Raw genomic sequence first — 17,556 nt, 5'->3', positions numbered from 1 at the left:
CTGAAGAGGACAGATGTTTTTCTGAGTCTGACACCTTTGAGTCTGTTTTTCTGAGGTTTGAGGTAGTTTGGTCTGAAGATGACAGAGGTTTTTCTAACACTGAGGCAGTTTTGTCTGAAGATGACAGAGGTTTTCAGATGTTTTTTGTCTGAAGATGACAGAGGTTTTTCTGAAGCTGAGGCAGTTTTGTCTGAAGATGATGATGTTTTTCTGAGTCTGATACCTGAGTCTGGTTTTCTGGCGCTGTTTGTTTGGTCTGAAGATGAAAGAGGTTTTTCTAACACTGAGGCAGTTTTGTCTGAAGATGACAGAGGTTTTTCTGAAGCTGAGGCAGTTTTGTCTGAAGAGGACAGATGTTTTTCTGAGTCTGACACCTGAGTCTGGTTTTTCTGATGCTGAGGTAGTTTGGTCTGAAGATGACAGAGGTTTTTCTAACACTGAGGCAGTTTTGTCTGAAGATGACAGAGGTTTTTCTGACACTGAGGCAGTTTTGTCTGAAGATGACAGAGGTTTTTCTGACACTGAGGCAGTTTTGTCTGAAGATGACAGATGTTTTTCTGAGTCTGACACCTGAGTCTGAGGATGTCCTAAAATGAACACCGTAATACCTGCAAACACCACTGCTCACCATCACAAGCTAAATCATGTAAGACACCATCCAACCCCTCAGACTGAGAGACAAGCTCTTGCAGATGGGAGTGGACGCTCACCTGGTATCCTGGATTACAGATTACCTGACCGAGCAGCCACAGTTCGTGAGACTGAAGAACTGTCTCTCTGACACTGTGATCAGCAGCACTGGAGATCCACAGGGAACTGCTCTCGCCAGTCCTGTTCACCCTGTACACATCTGACTTATGCTACAACACTGAGTCATGCCACATGCAGAAGTTCTCTGATGATACTGCAATTGTGGGGTGTATCAGGGACGAGCAAGAGGAGGAGTACAGGAGCCTGGTGGAGGACTTTGTGCAATGGTGCAAACTCAACCACCTTCAACTCAACACTTCAAAGACCAAGGAGATGGTGGTGGATTTCCGCAGATCAAAGCCTGCTCTGCTACCAGTCTCCATTGATGGGGTCAATGTCAAGTCAAGTCAAGTTTATTTATATAGTGCATTTCATACACAGATGTCATTCAATGTGCTTTACATAAACAAAACCAAACAATAATAACAAATAAAAGCATAGAAGGGCAATATAGTCAAAGAATAGTTAAAAGGTAAAGATCATAATAAAAAGAAAACATAAACACAAGGTAAAATCATTTAAAAATTAAGAATAATTAGTAAGCAAAAAACAAAGGCAAAAGTAGTAAAAAAGTAATAAAATACAAAGTAGAATAATTATCAAGGCAGATTCAGAATTTGTAACTTGGCACAGTTAGCAGAAAGCATCTGAGAACAGTTTGGTCTTAAGTCTAAATTTAAAACTGGCTACAGTTGGGGGCTTTTTGATGTCATCCGAAAGTTGGTTCCTCAGCTGAGCCGCATAGCAGCTAAAAGCTGCTTCACCATGTTTAGTTCTAACAGTAGGTTTTACTAGCAGGTTTTTCACCTGGGGCCTGAGAGGACGAGAAGGTGTGTACTGCTGAAGCATGTCTGACAGGTATTTAGGTCCTGCTCCATTTACTGATTTATAAACAAGCAATAGTGCTTTAAAGTCAATTCTGTGACTTACTGCAATGTGGAGGTGGTAAACACCTACAAGTATCTGGGCTTACACCTGGACAATAAACTGGACTGGTCAAACAATATTGAAGCTCTCTACAAGAAAGGGCAGAGCAGGCTGTACTTCCTGAGGAGGCTGCGGTCCTTCAATGTCTGCAGTAAGCTCCTCAGGATGTTTTACCAGTCTGTTGTTGCCAGCGTCCTCTTCTATGCTGTGGTATGCTGGGGAGAAAGCACAAAGAAGAAGGATGCTGGGTGACTAGACAGGCTAGTAAGGAAAGCGGGCTCTGTCATGGGAGCCGAACTGGAGTGCATCACTTCAATATCAGACAAAAGGACCCTGAACAAATTGATCAACATCTTGGACAAATTAATGTCATCCACTCCACAGCACTATTACAAAGCAGAAGAGCTTGATCAGCTGGAGACTTCGCTCACTGTCATGCACAACTGACAGACTGAGGAAGTCATTTGTCCCCAGGGCCATTGAACTGTTCAATGCTTCACTTAAGGGTAGAGGAGAGATAGACTTCTCTGCATAAATCTCTCCATGTTTGTGTACGTACTGTCCACTAGCCTACTGTTTTACTGCTGCACTGTTTACATGCTATATTAGTACATATGCACAACCCCTCCCTCCCGCCTGGACTGTGGCCGTACTTGATGCTTTTAAAATACCAATGACCAATACCAATTGACCAATGACTATTACCTCAACCTCTTGCACTGATATATTTTTTTTTTATTACTTTGCATACATTATACATTATTCTCTTATATGTCCATATTTATTTTATGCTGGTCTCTAGATGTCATTCTTGCACTGTTGCACTGTTGGACTTACCTATTTGCACCATCATCATGACAATCACTCTCATAGAGCACCTTACAATGCACACTGAATTACAGGCTCAGTCCCTGCCCTGTCATGCTTGATCATCCTTAAGCACACTATGTTGATATTTGATTTAGTTTATATAGTATATTTAGTATTTAGTATTTTAGTATCATGTTTATCTTCTACATATATCTGTCTGGTTTGGATATCTATTGTACAGTGTATTATTTTTTTAAGATATGTATATTTTAAACTTTTCTGCTGTAAGAAGCTCTTTTCTCCAAGTGTTATCAGTGAATGGAGTTGTGTAAACATGTTTTGTGGCATTTTATTTTTTTTTTCATTGGGGATGTCTGTTGGATGCTAAAAGTGGGTTGAAAAACAATGGACCTTGAATGTCCCCTCTAATAAGGATAGGAATCAATAAAATTCCCATTTCTTCTTGAAGCCAAAATATCTATCTATCTATCTATCTAGTTATATCCTTGTAGACTTTCATATTAATTGTCACATTGAGAAAATATAAATCTTTGTCTTAAAACATGCTGTGTTGGGTCCTTGTATTTATGGGAAAGTCCTCAGAAAGTCGATGTTGAAGTAAGAAAGTTTATGTTGAAGTAAGAGTGGGAATGCTGTCATGTGAAGGAAACATATACAAACCTGTTGCTTCCACTAGCTGTGCAGATTGTTCTCTACATATATCTGTGAACTGGTTTGGATATCTGGGGAGAAAAAAGACAAGCTTCCACCACACAATGTAGCAAAGAGGAAAACGTTAGCATACAAACTGTGCTGTTGCCAATGGTTACAGCATGCCTTTGTAAGATAGTCTGCTCAACTAGTTTTAAACTGATACTCCTCACAGTGGCTTTCGGTAGAGTGTTGTTTCCACGCATGCAACCTGCATGCACAGAAGCTCTTTCTCACGCAAGTGTTATCAGTGAATGGAGTTGTGTAAACGCTGGTCTCACCGGGCAGGCTTTTGACTTCCTGAAATTATCTCAAGGCATTTTATTTTTTTTTTCATTGGGGGAGATTATACTTTTTTTGCACCTTGGCAACTATCATGAATATTTTCATGATTTGATCACTGAATACCTTCTGTATTATGTAATATGCATACTGTCACGCACATACATCCATTCACACGCACAAACACACACACGGACATGCAAGCACACATTCTGAATACAGGTCTTGATAAATACAACAGAACGGGGAACTAGCACTTTGGTGCTGATTTCAAAATCCCAATGTGTGAATGCAGAATTCTCTCTCTCTCTCTCTCTCTCTCTCTCTCTCTCTCTCTCTCTCTGAGTGTTTGTATGTGGTATGTGTGTGTGTGCTTGCAAGTGTGTGTTTGGTGTATGTGTGTGTGTGTGAGAGAGAGGTATTGCGTGTGTGTGTGTGTATATGCGCTTGTGTGTATCTGATCACATCTATCACCTTTTCCTCTTGTGAGAAGAACTATCCGATCACACACAAAGCAAACTGCAGTTCAAGGAGTGCAAAGAATGCAAAGTCATTGGCTCTTGCGTGACTTGAAACCATTAGTGGTGAGTGACATTGCATGAAAGTGTGGCTTGAGTGTGTACATATGTGTGTGTGTGTGTGTGTGTGTGTGTGTGTGTGTGTGTGTGCGTGTGCGCGCCTATATCCATCTGTGAGAGTGTGTAAGAGTGTGTTTGTGTGTGTGGCGGTGCGCCAGTCTTTGTTTACATTACAGTGACATTTGTTTTGCCGTCTCAAAAGCACATGGTTCAGTCCAACTATAGGCTAACATCTTTTTTACATTTTACTTACTATGTATAATCAACTATGAATTAGATCATCTCTTCACCAGACAGGACTGAAATCAGTGCTTCAGAAAATATATATCTCTTCTGCTGCCATTGGTCACTTTTTTTTCTGGCAACTACCCTCCATGCCTATTGTGTTACTAATCAGTTTGATTATGTAATCAATTTTGTGTTTTTTGTTTTGAAAACTGACTTCTATAGTTATAGCACATATATTATTATGACCGCCACGCGGCGGTCATATAGGTTTAGTCAGATTTTGTTTTTTTTTTTTTTTTTTGTTTTGTTTTTTTCGCATGCCCAAATTTCCGTCAATGATTCCCGGGACACTGAAAGACCGGGGATACACGAAACTTGGTGGGCATGTAACCCCACATATGGAACCATGGTTTTTCGTTTTGATCTGTAGCCCCCCCGCTGGACTGGACCCCCCGAAAGGAGGGTAGGGCAGACACAGTTTTCTGTGAATATCTCGAAAACCGTAGGGTTTAGGAGGACCATTTTTTTTTGTATGTTGATCTCAAGGGGCCATGTCAACCCCTTCCATAACCACTCATTTCATGAATAGCGCCACCTAGTTAAACACAAAAAGTAAAATGAGGTGTTGTAATTGAAGGTATCTGTGACCTAACATAGTCAAAACTGCACGAAATTGGAAGTGTAGGATCATTATGACACCCTCTGTATGCACGCCAAGTTTTGTGGAATTCCGTTCATGGGGGCCACACAATAAATTAATTTATGTTACTATACACCAACTGGCCTGTAGGTGGCGAGGAGACAGTTTTCTGTGAATATCTCGAGAACCATAGGGCCTAGGAGGTCCACCTTTTTTATGTATGTTGGTCTTAAGGGGCATGTCAACCCATCCCATTACCACTTATTTCATGTATAGCGCCACCTAGTTAAAAAAATTAAAAAGCAAAAAAATTAGGTGTTTTCATCACAATATCTCTGGCTGACAAGGTCAAAACTGCACGAAATTAAAAGTGTAGGATCATTATGACACCCTCCGAATGCATACCAAGTTTTGTGTACTTTCGTTCATGGGGGGCCTTACAATAAAATAATTTATGTGTACATTTAGTGACGTACACCAACAAGGATTCCCGGGACACTGAAAGACCAGGGTACACAAAACTTGGTGGGCATGTACCCCCACATGGATAGCATGGAACCGTCATTCATTTTGATCTGTAGCCCCCCCGCTGGACTGGACCCCCCGAAAGGAGGGTAGGGCAGACACAGTTCTCTGTGAATATCTTGAGAACTGTAGGGCCTATAGGATGACCAATTTTTTCTGTATGTTTGCCTCCAGGGGTCATGTTAACCCATTCTATGTGCACACATGTGCATAAACAGATACACACGCACACACATACATTTACAGTAATCATACGTATGACACATACTCACACAGTAGACATATGTACGCATGCATGCACATGCACAAACACACATACACCCACACACATAAACATAAACTTGTAAACGCACACATGCACACAATTCAAGAATTTTTCCCGTCATCTACTTCCTGAATTTTTGGTCATTGATACCCGGGACACCGAACCACCGGGGTAACTGAAATTTGGTGGGTATGTAGCCCCACTAGACTTTTACGGAAAAAAATCATTTCACCACCCCCCCCCCCCCCCCTGTGCTGGGCCCCCCGAACCGCAAAAAAAACTGTTTTTCCTAAATAACTACCTGAACCGTGGCACTGAGGATGAAGAATATTTTATGGTATGTTGGTCTCGAGGGCCCACATCAACCTGGCTCATAATCACTCATTTGTGATTTGCACCCCCACCCCCCCGGTAAAAAATGAAAATGCAATATTATTCTGCTTTAATCGCCCCTATCTTCAGTTAAGATGTTCAGAACTTCACCAAATTTTATGTGTATGATTGACCTGGCATTCTCTGGGGGTATGCCAAGTTTCGTAGAATTTCATAAATGGGGGGGTCTAAAAAAATTAGGTTATGTGTACATTTAGTGCCTGTACACTCATTGGCCTGTAAATGGCGGTGCACACATATACACATGCACACACACAGGCACCCACATACTATCGGTATTAGAACGGCCGATACATAATTACAAATTCAGTAGGATTAAAAGAAAGCCAAAATAAATATTCATCATCATCATCATGGCTGCATTTTCAGTATTGGCGATAAGTAGTCGTTTGTCCACTAGATGGCGCATTGTTGCAGTGAGACGTAATTTTGTTGGAAGTTAAAAGTGGGTTGGAAAAACAATGGACGCTTCCTACAAGGACTGTAATTTACCGCAGCGAACATCTAATAAGGATAGGACGATGTTCACATGAAGTGTAATTCCCATTTCTTCTTGAAGCCAAAATAAATCTGAGGATGTTTATCGGACATGCTTGGTTTTTACTGCAGGTACGTTAATCTTGTAATATCAATAAGGACCTAGGTAATGTTACCGTTACCGTTGGTTGAGTGATGGAGGCCCATTTGATTTATTGCATTTGTAGAAAACTATAAATGCGGTTATACCAAGCAAATTGATAGCAGCACTGTTTGTATCTTTCGACTGTCATTTATTGCACGTGCTTCAAAATCATTCTGTGCAATGGAAGATTTACCAACGTTACACCGGTCTGATACATGTGTGAGACTGAGACGCCTGTTTATTTTGTTTTAAGTGCGTGCAGGGTGTGAGAGGGGAATCGATGTGATTTGATTCCAGCTTGGTAGTGGTAGTCTGTGAAATTAAAAAGCACGTGTGTGTGAAGTATCCAAACAATGACACCTTCATTTCATTATGGCTGCTTTAGCAACACACCTTAAGCTACTGTGTAGTGGGTCCCATTTAGAAGTGACAACTTCATTCGCTTTCCTTGACTCTTGGAGCTGCGTGAATGTTATTACAACTTTAAACCCGCGATATGGCAGTTTAAGTCCGCTTGATACTGTAAGGTGTAAGCCATTGGTTTCAAAGGAGATTTTATTTGTGTAAGCCAGCATAGCCTATTGAAAATGTATGTTGTAAATAGGCCTACCTTATAATCTACCTGTAGCTTAGGGAAGCTAACAGCTTTCTATTAGGATCTAGTTTGTTAGTTACCGTTTTGTCATAACTCCCTGATGCATTTTGCATTTAGAATAGCCAGAGCGTGTATATCTCAATCGGAAAAATTAAACAATATCGGTTGCCTATGGACTAGGCTGGGTGAACCCAGCCTGATCTGCCGGCTATTTATTTTTTGATTTCTTAAAAGATTGAGCTTGGTCTGATGAAAGCCAGACTAGCCATGGACCTCAGTTACACAATGCAAGGGAACATGAATCAGCCTATATTTGCACGAACAATAGCGGACAAAGCTCTTCAACTTTGGCCCGTTAAAATGTGTATGAACAGTCTAGCGACGCATTTCATCAAGGCCCATTTGGACATGTCAGTTATTTGCACCACTGTTTAGATGTAAAACAGCATTTCGTTTCAGACTACTGTTACTTAATTTGTGCATTAACAATAACGTTTCAGACTATTACTTAATTTGTGCATTGACAATAAAGTATTACATGAACTAAGGATGACTAAAATCTTATGTAGAAGAAGAAACATTCACAAAAAATCCATCCATCCAAAATGACCTTTGTTTTGATAGCTGTTGAAAACGGCATGGAACTGACAGAGATGTTTTTGTTTATAAATACATAAAAAATAAATAAATAAATAACATTATGCTGATACCTTTTGCTTTTCCCAAATACAATGTAGCCTACAGGTTTAAGTGACCTTTCATCAATCCAGTTGCAATGGATGAACTGTGATGAACTGCCCTACTTGTGATTGTTTAGAGATTTTAAAGGTTTTATAACAATGCTACATCTTCTTTGGCTATTCTACAATCTATTCACCTTTTCAGCACCAGTAGGCTTTCTGTGCAGCCCTTTTTACTCAGGCATGCCAAACAAGCATACACAAAAGTTTCAAGAGTGGGGGATGGAGTAAAATATGGAGACAAATTGAATTGTGATTTATTTTCGCGGAACTGATGTACAGGACTGAGCGGCGGTCATATTTTGTACCGCTATGCGGTGCATCTAGTTTTATTTACTTTATCTGTAGCTCACTCAGAATGCAAATATGTACAATGTATAACAGAGCCTAAATTAACTGATAGCTTTTTTTATTACTCTACACTTTTGGCAATTCCTCCAGTGAGACGGACTCTGAGCTCATCAGTAACAGCAGATATGAGTGATTTACAGCTGGTACTTGAGACCGTGTGTGCACTCAAGAGCAAGGTTGAATGGAACGGTGTGGAGGGATCACACAGCAATGCAAATGTTTTTAAAATGAACTTACAATATGATGATTGATACAAATTAAAGAACATATTCACCATGTTTGTACAGGATTTAACTTTTTTTCTGGAGAAATGAGATGTAAATTCAATTTCCCCAGGTGAAGTTGTGGACATTAGTTGTTTGTGTCATGCATAGACTGGAAACGATTGTCCAGGAAAGTTGTTGAAAGGGGGAAGAGGGAAAGTTGTTGTGTTTGAGTCAGTTCGGCTACAGAGGATGCAGAAAGCGGGTCTGTTTGTTAGTTCTGGCACGTTCAGCCCCGTCCTGTGACGTAACGGAGTTTCATAGCATTTAGAAAGAGACAGAGGTCTTTCTGATTCTTTCTTTTAACATACAGTATGGTATACAACCACAAAACTTAGATAGCAGATACATGGACACAAAAGGACACACATTCACATACACACATTCTCTCACACACACACACACACACACATTCTCTCTCTCTCACACACACACACACACACACACACGTGCACTACATAATAATACACGTTGAAACCCTATGCTTTTTGTATTACACATCTTCTATCTACAAATCCCTCCCACCCACATGCTACGGTCACTAACCCACTAATTAACTCCTTCCCTCTCTGCCTGTCCCTAGAATAAATACACACCTACTCTCGCTGCACTCTACACCTCCTCTCGCTGCACTCTCAGTGATCACTGCCTTTCCTCACCCTCTCTCTTTCTCACCCTCTCTCTCTCTCTCTCTCTCTCTCTCCTTCTTCATCATTCCTTTTCTCCTGCACCTCTCTTTTCCTCTCCTCAACTCAACTGAGTAGCCAACATGTCTGGACCTCCAGCACCCGGTATGAACTTGGGCCAGTCGCGCATGGAGATGGCTAAGGATGTCAAAGACGAGGACAAACTCTACAAGTTCGAAGGGGTGATCTACTCCTCCATCATGAGCCCGGCCGAGAACCTGGAGGGCGCTAAGACCATGGAGGCGCGGGCTGACGACGTGATGCTGGTGGCCTATCCCAAGTGTGGTGAGTGGGTGTGGGTGTGCACCCTGAAAGAAAGGGGGAGGTGCTGAATACTTTCAGGGACTTGGTTGGGTCTCTTCTGGTTCATGTGTGTAAAGAAGGAGAAATGTTTGTGGAGATTCTGAAGATATAGTGAGGCTTTGCAAACATTTAGGTTTACAGAAATTGACTTTTCACACATTCACACATTACTTTGACAAAAGCAGATATGCACAGGACCAGAGGTCTGTGTCAATGTGTGTACCACATACTGTATGTGTGTTTACACTAATACTGTAAATGCATAACACACACACACACACACATAAAAAATACAAAGAAATCATTACCGACCCCACCTTTCCTTGTGATAAGTTAGCCAGCATGTTCCTTCACTGAAACCCTGTGGTCAGTGTGCAAAATGTGAAACAACAGGAAAATCCAAACTGGTATCAGGTTACAGGATGTTGCACAACTAATGACCAGCGACATGCCTTGGGTATACAGTACAGAAAGAAAGCCTCTTTAGAACACAATACAATACATGCTGAAAGGCCAGAGGTGGGTCATTGGGCTGTTGCTGCACTGTCTCAGATTTTGCTCAAACCTTGTCTATATCAAGAATATGGGTCTCAAAACCAAGGCCTGTAAAATATTTCTGTTCAAATCCTATGTCTTTTATTATTTTCAGCCCTTGAAATTACTTCAGTTTTACAGCCTGAAAATCACCTTGTCTGGTATGCAATGTTTGGGCATAATGAAAAGTATCATTCATAGGCAGCCCAAACTTTGTAGGGTGAAAAACAAAACTGTTATTAGTGTGACTGAACCATTAAAAGTTTATACGGCATTTTCATTTTCTACAAGGCCCTAGATTTGGGGAAAAAAGTGCAAAAAGAGTGACATTATGGGTATAAATACATGTCTGTATTCCACCCTACAAAGTTTGGGCAGGCTAGGAATAATACTTTTCAAGATATTAATGCCTAAACATGGCCTCCAAGTTAAGGCCTTAAATGACACAAAATCAAGGGTGAAAAAAATACGAAAACATTGAAATTTACCAAAAATATCTTACAGGTCTTCGTTTTGGGACCTAAATATTAGGTAGACAAAACAAAAAAAATGAGACGGCCACCATTTTCCTGGATTTTGTCTGATTTGACACGGAATGCCTCTGATATGGTACATAGTAGATACTGTGTGAGATAGAAAAAGTATATGACAGCAATGATGTAGGCCTTACAGCAATGATGTAGGCCTTACAGCAATGATATAGGCCTTACAGCAATGATGTAGGCCTTACAGAAATGATGTAGACCTTACAGCGATGATGTAGGCCTTACAGCAATGATGTAGACCTTACAGCGATGATGTAGGCCTTACAGCAATGATACAGCGATGATGTAGGCCTTACAGCAATGATGCAATGATGTAGGCCTTACAGCGATGATTGGGCTCGACCTTATGTTCTAGATCAGTGTTTCTCAAACTTTTTCAGACGAAGGACCACTTAACCAATAAAACAGAAACGCACGGACCACCTTAAAAAAAAAAAAAGATTAGATCTACTTCAATAGTATATTAGCCTACACAATAGGCCTACTCACTGAACCACCTTGCTTATTGTCTTTGCACTTTGCTTATTGTGTTCCTATGATTTAAACTGGCATATTTTACATAGACAGTGTTGCAGAACTGTTTGGATTTACATACAAGTTGGGTCTATATGGCAGACAACTCATCTATCATATTTTACCAGGTCTGCTTGCGGACCACTTGGGATAGCTTGCGGACCACCAGTAGTCCCCGGACCACACTTTGAAAAACACTGTTCTAGATAATAATACTACTATTACTACTAACTAGATGTACCGCAGAGCGGTACAAAATATGACCGCAGCCCAGTCTAGCACATGTTTTCCACAAAAATAAGTCACGCTGAAAGGCATATATGATTCTAACTGTCTCACTGAATTGCATTATGCACACTCAATTCTCACTGGTATCTGCTAGACAACAAGTACCAAAACATGATTAGTTCATAGATTTCACATGTAATATACATTTTATACAACCCCACCCCCATCTTGCCTGTTCATAATTCTGAGAAATTCTTGAATTGTGTGCATGTGTGTGTGTACATGTTTATGTTTATGTGTGTGTGGGTGTGTGGGTGGGTGTGTGTGCGTGCATGTGCATGTGCTTGTGTGTTTGCCTGTTTATGTGTCTGTGTGTGTGCATGTGCATGCATGCGTATATATGTCTACTGTGTGAGTATGTGTCATACGTAGGATTACTGTGAATGTATGTGTGTGCGTGTGTATCTGTTTATGCACATGTGTGCATATGGAATGGGTTTACATGACCCCTGGAGGCAAACATATGCAAAAAATTGGTCATCCTAGGCCCTACGGTTCTCAAGATATTCACAGAAAACTGTGTCTGCCCTACCCTCCTTTCAGGGGGTCCAGTCCAGCGGGGGGGCTACAGATCAAAACGAAAAGTGATGGTTCCATGCTGTCCATGTGGGGTTACATGCCCACCAAGTTTCGTGTACCTCGGTCTTTCAGTGTCCCGGGAATCCTTGTTGGTATACGTCACTAAATGTACACATAAATTATTTTATTGTAAGGCCCCCCATGAACGAAAGTACACAAAACTTGGCATGCATTCGGAGGGTGTCATAATGATCCTACACTTTTAATTTCGGGCAGTTTTGACCTTGTCAGCCAGAGATATTGAGATGAAAACACCTAATGTTTTGCTTTTTAATTTTTAACTAGGTGGCGCTATACATGAAATAAGTGGTAATGGGATAGGTTGACATGCCCCTTAAGACCAACATTCAAAAAAAAGGTGGACCTCCTAGGCCCCTCACGGTTCTCGAGATATTCACAGAAAACTGTCTCCGCCACCTACAGGCCAGTTGGTGTATAGTAATATAAATTAATTTATTGTGTGGCCCCCCATGAACGGAATTCTACGAAAAAAAAATGGTCCTCCTAAACCATACATGGGCAACATACGGCCCGCGGGCTTTCCCTGACCGGCCCGCGTAAGGTTCGTGAAAGAACAATAGCATAGAGATAATGCATGCAAATCAATATCGTTGTTTTTATTTTGAAAGCGACTGCTATTTGTATGCCCATACATTTGTGCGTGGATGCGTGCGACGTAAACACCCTCACTGATGTGCTGGTGAATAGAATTTATGCTTCTGCGTCGACACAATGCAGTTGCCTTTACGTCGGCGTAAACCTTTCAAAGTTTTGTGTCTCTTATGTCTGCGTCGCTGACCACCGCAAAGGTTGAACGAACTCCTACTGCTGCTCGTTGGCGATACAAAGTGTTCATTTCAAAGTGTTACTGGCAGATAGACAGTTTACAATCGGATAACCCCGTAATTGTAACCAAAATATGTCTGAGTTTATTTGCTAAGCTTATGTTAGCGAGTATGGTGCTACTACCCACAGGTTGCTTGAAGCAGCCGGCTCAACACACAGAGCGAGTTGACCAATCACAGTTATGTGCATAAAGTTCTGACTAAACCTATATGATTTCTTTTTGTGGAAAAAATGTGCTGGACTGGGCGGCGGTCATATTTTGTATACATCTTTTGTATACATCTAGTTTAATTAGGAACCCCAAGGACACTGTGGTTCTATCACTTCATGAACAAGAACAAGAACTCCATCGTGAAGTGGGACAAGTTCTCAGACTTCATGAGTGGAGAAGTGTAACAGAGGCCGCTCACGACCCTCGAACCCGACACCTCAATACACACTGGCATGGGAGTCGAACGCTCTAACCACTGAGCCAAAAGCCCAGGCTTCCAACTCAGTGGTCAGAAGTTTTCTTAAGGGGTATGAGGATTTACATGCACAACTAGCATGTTAGCTCAGTTCACCTCCGTTACAGAAGGTAGGGACAAATTTAAACTGTGTGTGAAGGCACAGGATGGAGTGTTATGTTAGGTAGTCTTGCTAAACAAGGGAACCCCCATCTGATTGAACCCCTATGGGTTGACAGTGTTTGCACACAGAGATGAACATGTTTGAACAGAACTTGTTCAGCTAAGCAGCACCTTGGCGACCGTTATCCCTTACATACGACACCTGTGCTGTATCTCCCAGGATTCAACTGGATGGTGGCTGTGCTGCGTAAAATGATGGCTGCGGCCAGCGGGAAGAAAGAAACCCCTGACATGCCACCACTGATCGAGTTCTTCTCTCCAGACACACAGAAGGTGAGGAAGGCCTCCACTAGGCTATTAAATTGGTCATGTCCAAGATTAAAAATAAACTTAGGTATTTAAGTAAACAAACAAACAAACAATTGATTGAGTGAGTGAGTGAGTAAGTAAGTAAGTAAGCACGCTCATACAGTATGCACATGCATAAAGCCATGGATATTTTGATATATCACGGTCACTACCTGCAATCAATAGGTTAGGGGATAGTTAAGTACAGAGTGTACTGTACATTTGCTCTCTCTCATGCTCTCTCTCTCTTCTTTCTCTCTCCCTTTGTTTATTGAACAGCTCATAGCTCAGCGGCCGTCTCCGCGGTTTCTGGGGACTCACCTGCACCCCGTCAACATCCCCGTTTCTTTTAAAGAGAAGAAGACCAAGGTCAGAACAGATCGCAGGACATCACAGTTTTATTCGCTGTACTAATGACTATTCATGCCTTTTATACTCACTTTATACACTTTGACCGTTTGGGACCCTAGTTTCCCTAGCCAACAACATTTCCCTAGCTAACAACGGCAATTACAGTGCAAACGGACCCTTTCAAGTTTTCCACATGTCATTCATAGTGACCATTTGGTCCTTCTTGGTTACCTGTCTGACCAAGGCAATTTTTCCCCGGTTACTCAGTTTGACTGGGAGGCCAGATTTAGGAAGACTGTTGGTTGTGTCAAATCTTTTCCATTGGAGAATAGAGGCTTCCGTGCTCTTGGGCACTTTCAGTGCTGCAGAAATGTTCTTGTACCCTTCCCCAGATCTGTGTCTTCACACAACTCTGTCTCACAGGTCTACGGACAATACTCTTCACCTTGTGGCTTGGTTTTCACTCAGACATACGCCATCAACTGTTAGACCTTATATAGAAAGATGTGTGCCTCTCTTGATAATGTCCAATTAATTTATTTAGGCACAGGTGGACTCCAATTAAGTTGTAGCATCTCAAGGACCATTAATAGAAGTAGGATGTACCAGAGCACAATTGCAATCATAACACAGGGTCTATATACTTAGGCTATGTAAATGAGATATTTCAGTCTTTTATTTTTATTTATTTTATACATTTACAAAACACTCCAAACTCCTGTTTTTTGTGGAGTATTGGACCATTGTGTGTAGATTGATGAGATTTTTTAAAATTATTTTTAAGAGTCTGAAACATAACAAAATGTGGAAAACTTGAAAGGGTCTGAAAACTCTCTGGTTGCACTGTATATTCCATGAACGTATAGGGCTGTGAAATTAATCAAACTAATCGATTAATAATAAATTATGAATTCATATGAAAGCAACATAATCAAAATATAACAGTTATTTATTTTACAATTATTTTGTATGCAGATTTAGAACATGGATGATGTTTCCAAAATCATAGATTAATAGTGTTGAATAATCATGATCTCAATATTAACCAAAATAATCATGATTATGATTCGGACAGTCCTTCCATAAACTATCTTTACCCAGAAGATGAAATTGCACTAATGTATCATATGGTTAAAGGAACTGTCTGTGGTTCTGGCAATAGGCTGTTCCATTTGCAGAGCCATAATGTTGTCACACTGGTATTTAGTTTTGAGGACACTCACATGGATGACAATGAGAAGCATTTAGCTGAATTTGACAAAAAAGTCTACTGTAATCGAGTTGAATTGAAATTTCTTTATTATGGAGTTATTACCTTAGTTGAGCTCCCACGGTAGATGTACGGATAAAAAGAAACAATATACTGATGAACAATCACTCAACCTTCATAAAAAACTATATATATGTTGTTTATCTATTTTCTAAAAAAATCATACTCACTTTTTTGTTGCTACATGATGCAGATGTGACCGCTATAGCAAATAATAATCCCTGGTGGGTTGCTTAGCTACAGTATCACCCTTGAGTAAACGCTCTTTGCAGAAACACTGCACAGTCTGCAGTGATAAGTGGGAACCTCTGCAACAAAAAAAGGTTCTCTTTTGGGTTGCTTAGATATCACCCTTTCTATACACACTCTTACACACTCATTCTATTCTGTTTTGAAGTGAGGTCCTGAATTACTGTAAATCAGACACCATAAAAACCCCACTGCACCGTATGAGGTGTCTTACGACCTTTGACCTTCCAGATGCTGGTGGTGTGGAGGAACCCCAAGGACACGCTGGTCTCCTACTTCCACTTCATGAACAAGAACCCATTGCTGCCCAGCGTGGAGTGGGACAAGTTCTTCTCAGACTTCATGAGCGGAGAAGGTAGGGACAGACTCTGAAGGCTTTGTGCAACACAGCAGTTGTAGTAATGTAGTAAATCCAGTATGGTATTATTTAATTTTGTCTATGTGATGACGCTTGCATGTTTATTGAATCAGTGGTTTGGGGTTCATATTTTGACCATGCTGTTGCCTGGGATAAGCTCATGGACGATCCAAATGTGAAGATTATAACTTATGAGGACCTCAAACAGGCAAGATTAGCATACACACATCCATGCATGCCTGCATTCACACACACACACACACACACACACACACACAATCCAAGTCATGTGCACTCACAGGTGCATTATGAATGCACAGCCATAGACTATGTGCCACACAGTAAATAACACACATCCTTGTTCTCCTACCATTGCAGGACCTGAGTGAGGGCATCAGGCAGATCTCCCAGTTCTTTGGCTTCCCCCTTACTGAAGAGCAGGTCCAGACCATCTACTCAGAGACAACCTTCAGCGCTATGAAGGAAAGTGGTTCTCATGGCAAACTGGGCAGCGTCTTCTTCAGGAAAGGTGGGTGAGATTGCACTGACACTCGATGAAGACACAGAGCTGAGATGTTTGAAGTGGATGGTGGAGTGTAGTAGGATTTTTTGGTGTCTGCTTTGTAGACCTCTCTCAGTTTAACGATCACAGGATGATTTTTATATTGATCGTTTCAGACCCTGGGCTCTGTAAACAATTTCAATTGTTTTTGGTGATATGTGAAATTTAATTGAATTTCTTCATCACTGTGAGAGTCCTCTGAGAGGAAATAAGAGAATAATATGTTTGAAACATCACCATGCTTAAACACCGTTTTCTCCCTTTTACTATAAATGCCCTGAACAAAACATATTTATCTGTACATTATGGTTTCTCTCACACATAAACAGATATTTTGTGATAAAAATAATCTCTAAATCACTTCTCTGTCTTGACCAGGTGAGGTGGGCGACTGGAGGAATCACTTCAGTGAGGCCCAGAGCCAACAGATGGACGAGGAGTTCAGCAAGAGACTAGCAGGAACCAAACTGGGGGCCCTGCTCCAATACGACACCTACTGCAAGTAGGGAAAGGCAGCAGGGATCACACTTCATCTCTGTGGGCCCTGCTCCAATACGACACCTACTGCAAGTAGGGAGCTGTTACACAGATCCCTTGCTTAGTTGAGCATTCGGTATTTTCTAGCATATCAATAAAAATCAATAAAACATACCCAATCTTCAGTGTATAGAAATCCCTACACAAATATGACACCTACTGTACTGCAAGTATAGATAAGCATAGTGATAATGCTGTTGAATATGCTGTTATTTGTAATGATTGATTTTGAATGAAATACACGTGGCATTTTGGGGTCAAAGTGAATTCATACAGAAGTGCAAGTGGTTGGAAAATTAATTCATAATCAATAAAGTGTTTCTTTGCATGTGTGTCTG

At 41.0% G+C, this 17,556-nt stretch overlaps 1 protein-coding gene across 1 annotated transcript; it reads left to right on the top strand.

Annotated features, from left to right (window-relative positions):
- The first annotated feature begins 9,169 nt into the window (after positions 1-9,169).
- On the top strand, positions 9,170-17,546 carry LOC125298511 (sulfotransferase 6B1-like). Its single transcript, XM_048249293.1, has 7 exons — positions 9,170-9,651; positions 13,764-13,876; positions 14,171-14,260; positions 15,993-16,116; positions 16,233-16,327; positions 16,498-16,648; positions 17,060-17,546. Exons 1-7 carry the CDS (start codon positions 9,450-9,452, stop codon positions 17,185-17,187), a joined length of 903 nt encoding a protein of 300 aa, XP_048105250.1. The 5' UTR covers positions 9,170-9,449; the 3' UTR covers positions 17,188-17,546.
- Positions 17,547-17,556: the final 10 nt, after the last annotated feature.

This window comes from Alosa alosa, chromosome 7, assembly GCF_017589495.1.
Source record: "Alosa alosa isolate M-15738 ecotype Scorff River chromosome 7, AALO_Geno_1.1, whole genome shotgun sequence".
NCBI lineage: Eukaryota > Metazoa > Chordata > Actinopteri > Clupeiformes > Clupeidae > Alosa > Alosa alosa.
This window is presented reverse-complemented; position numbering and strand designations above follow the sequence as displayed.

What these genes read in the sequence shown, in the direction of transcription:
- LOC125298511 (XM_048249293.1), top strand. Translation starts at nt 9,450, where the DNA reads ATGTCTGGACCTCCAGCACCCGGTATGAACTTGGGCCAGTCGCGCATG. An exon ending in TTAAAGAGAAGAAGACCAAG is followed by an intron (nt 14,261 to 15,992) that starts GTCAGAACAGAT and finishes TTGACCTTCCAG; the next exon opens with ATGCTGGTGGTGTGGAGGAA. An exon ending in CAGCGTCTTCTTCAGGAAAG is followed by an intron (nt 16,649 to 17,059) that starts GTGGGTGAGATT and finishes TGTCTTGACCAG; the next exon opens with GTGAGGTGGGCGACTGGAGG.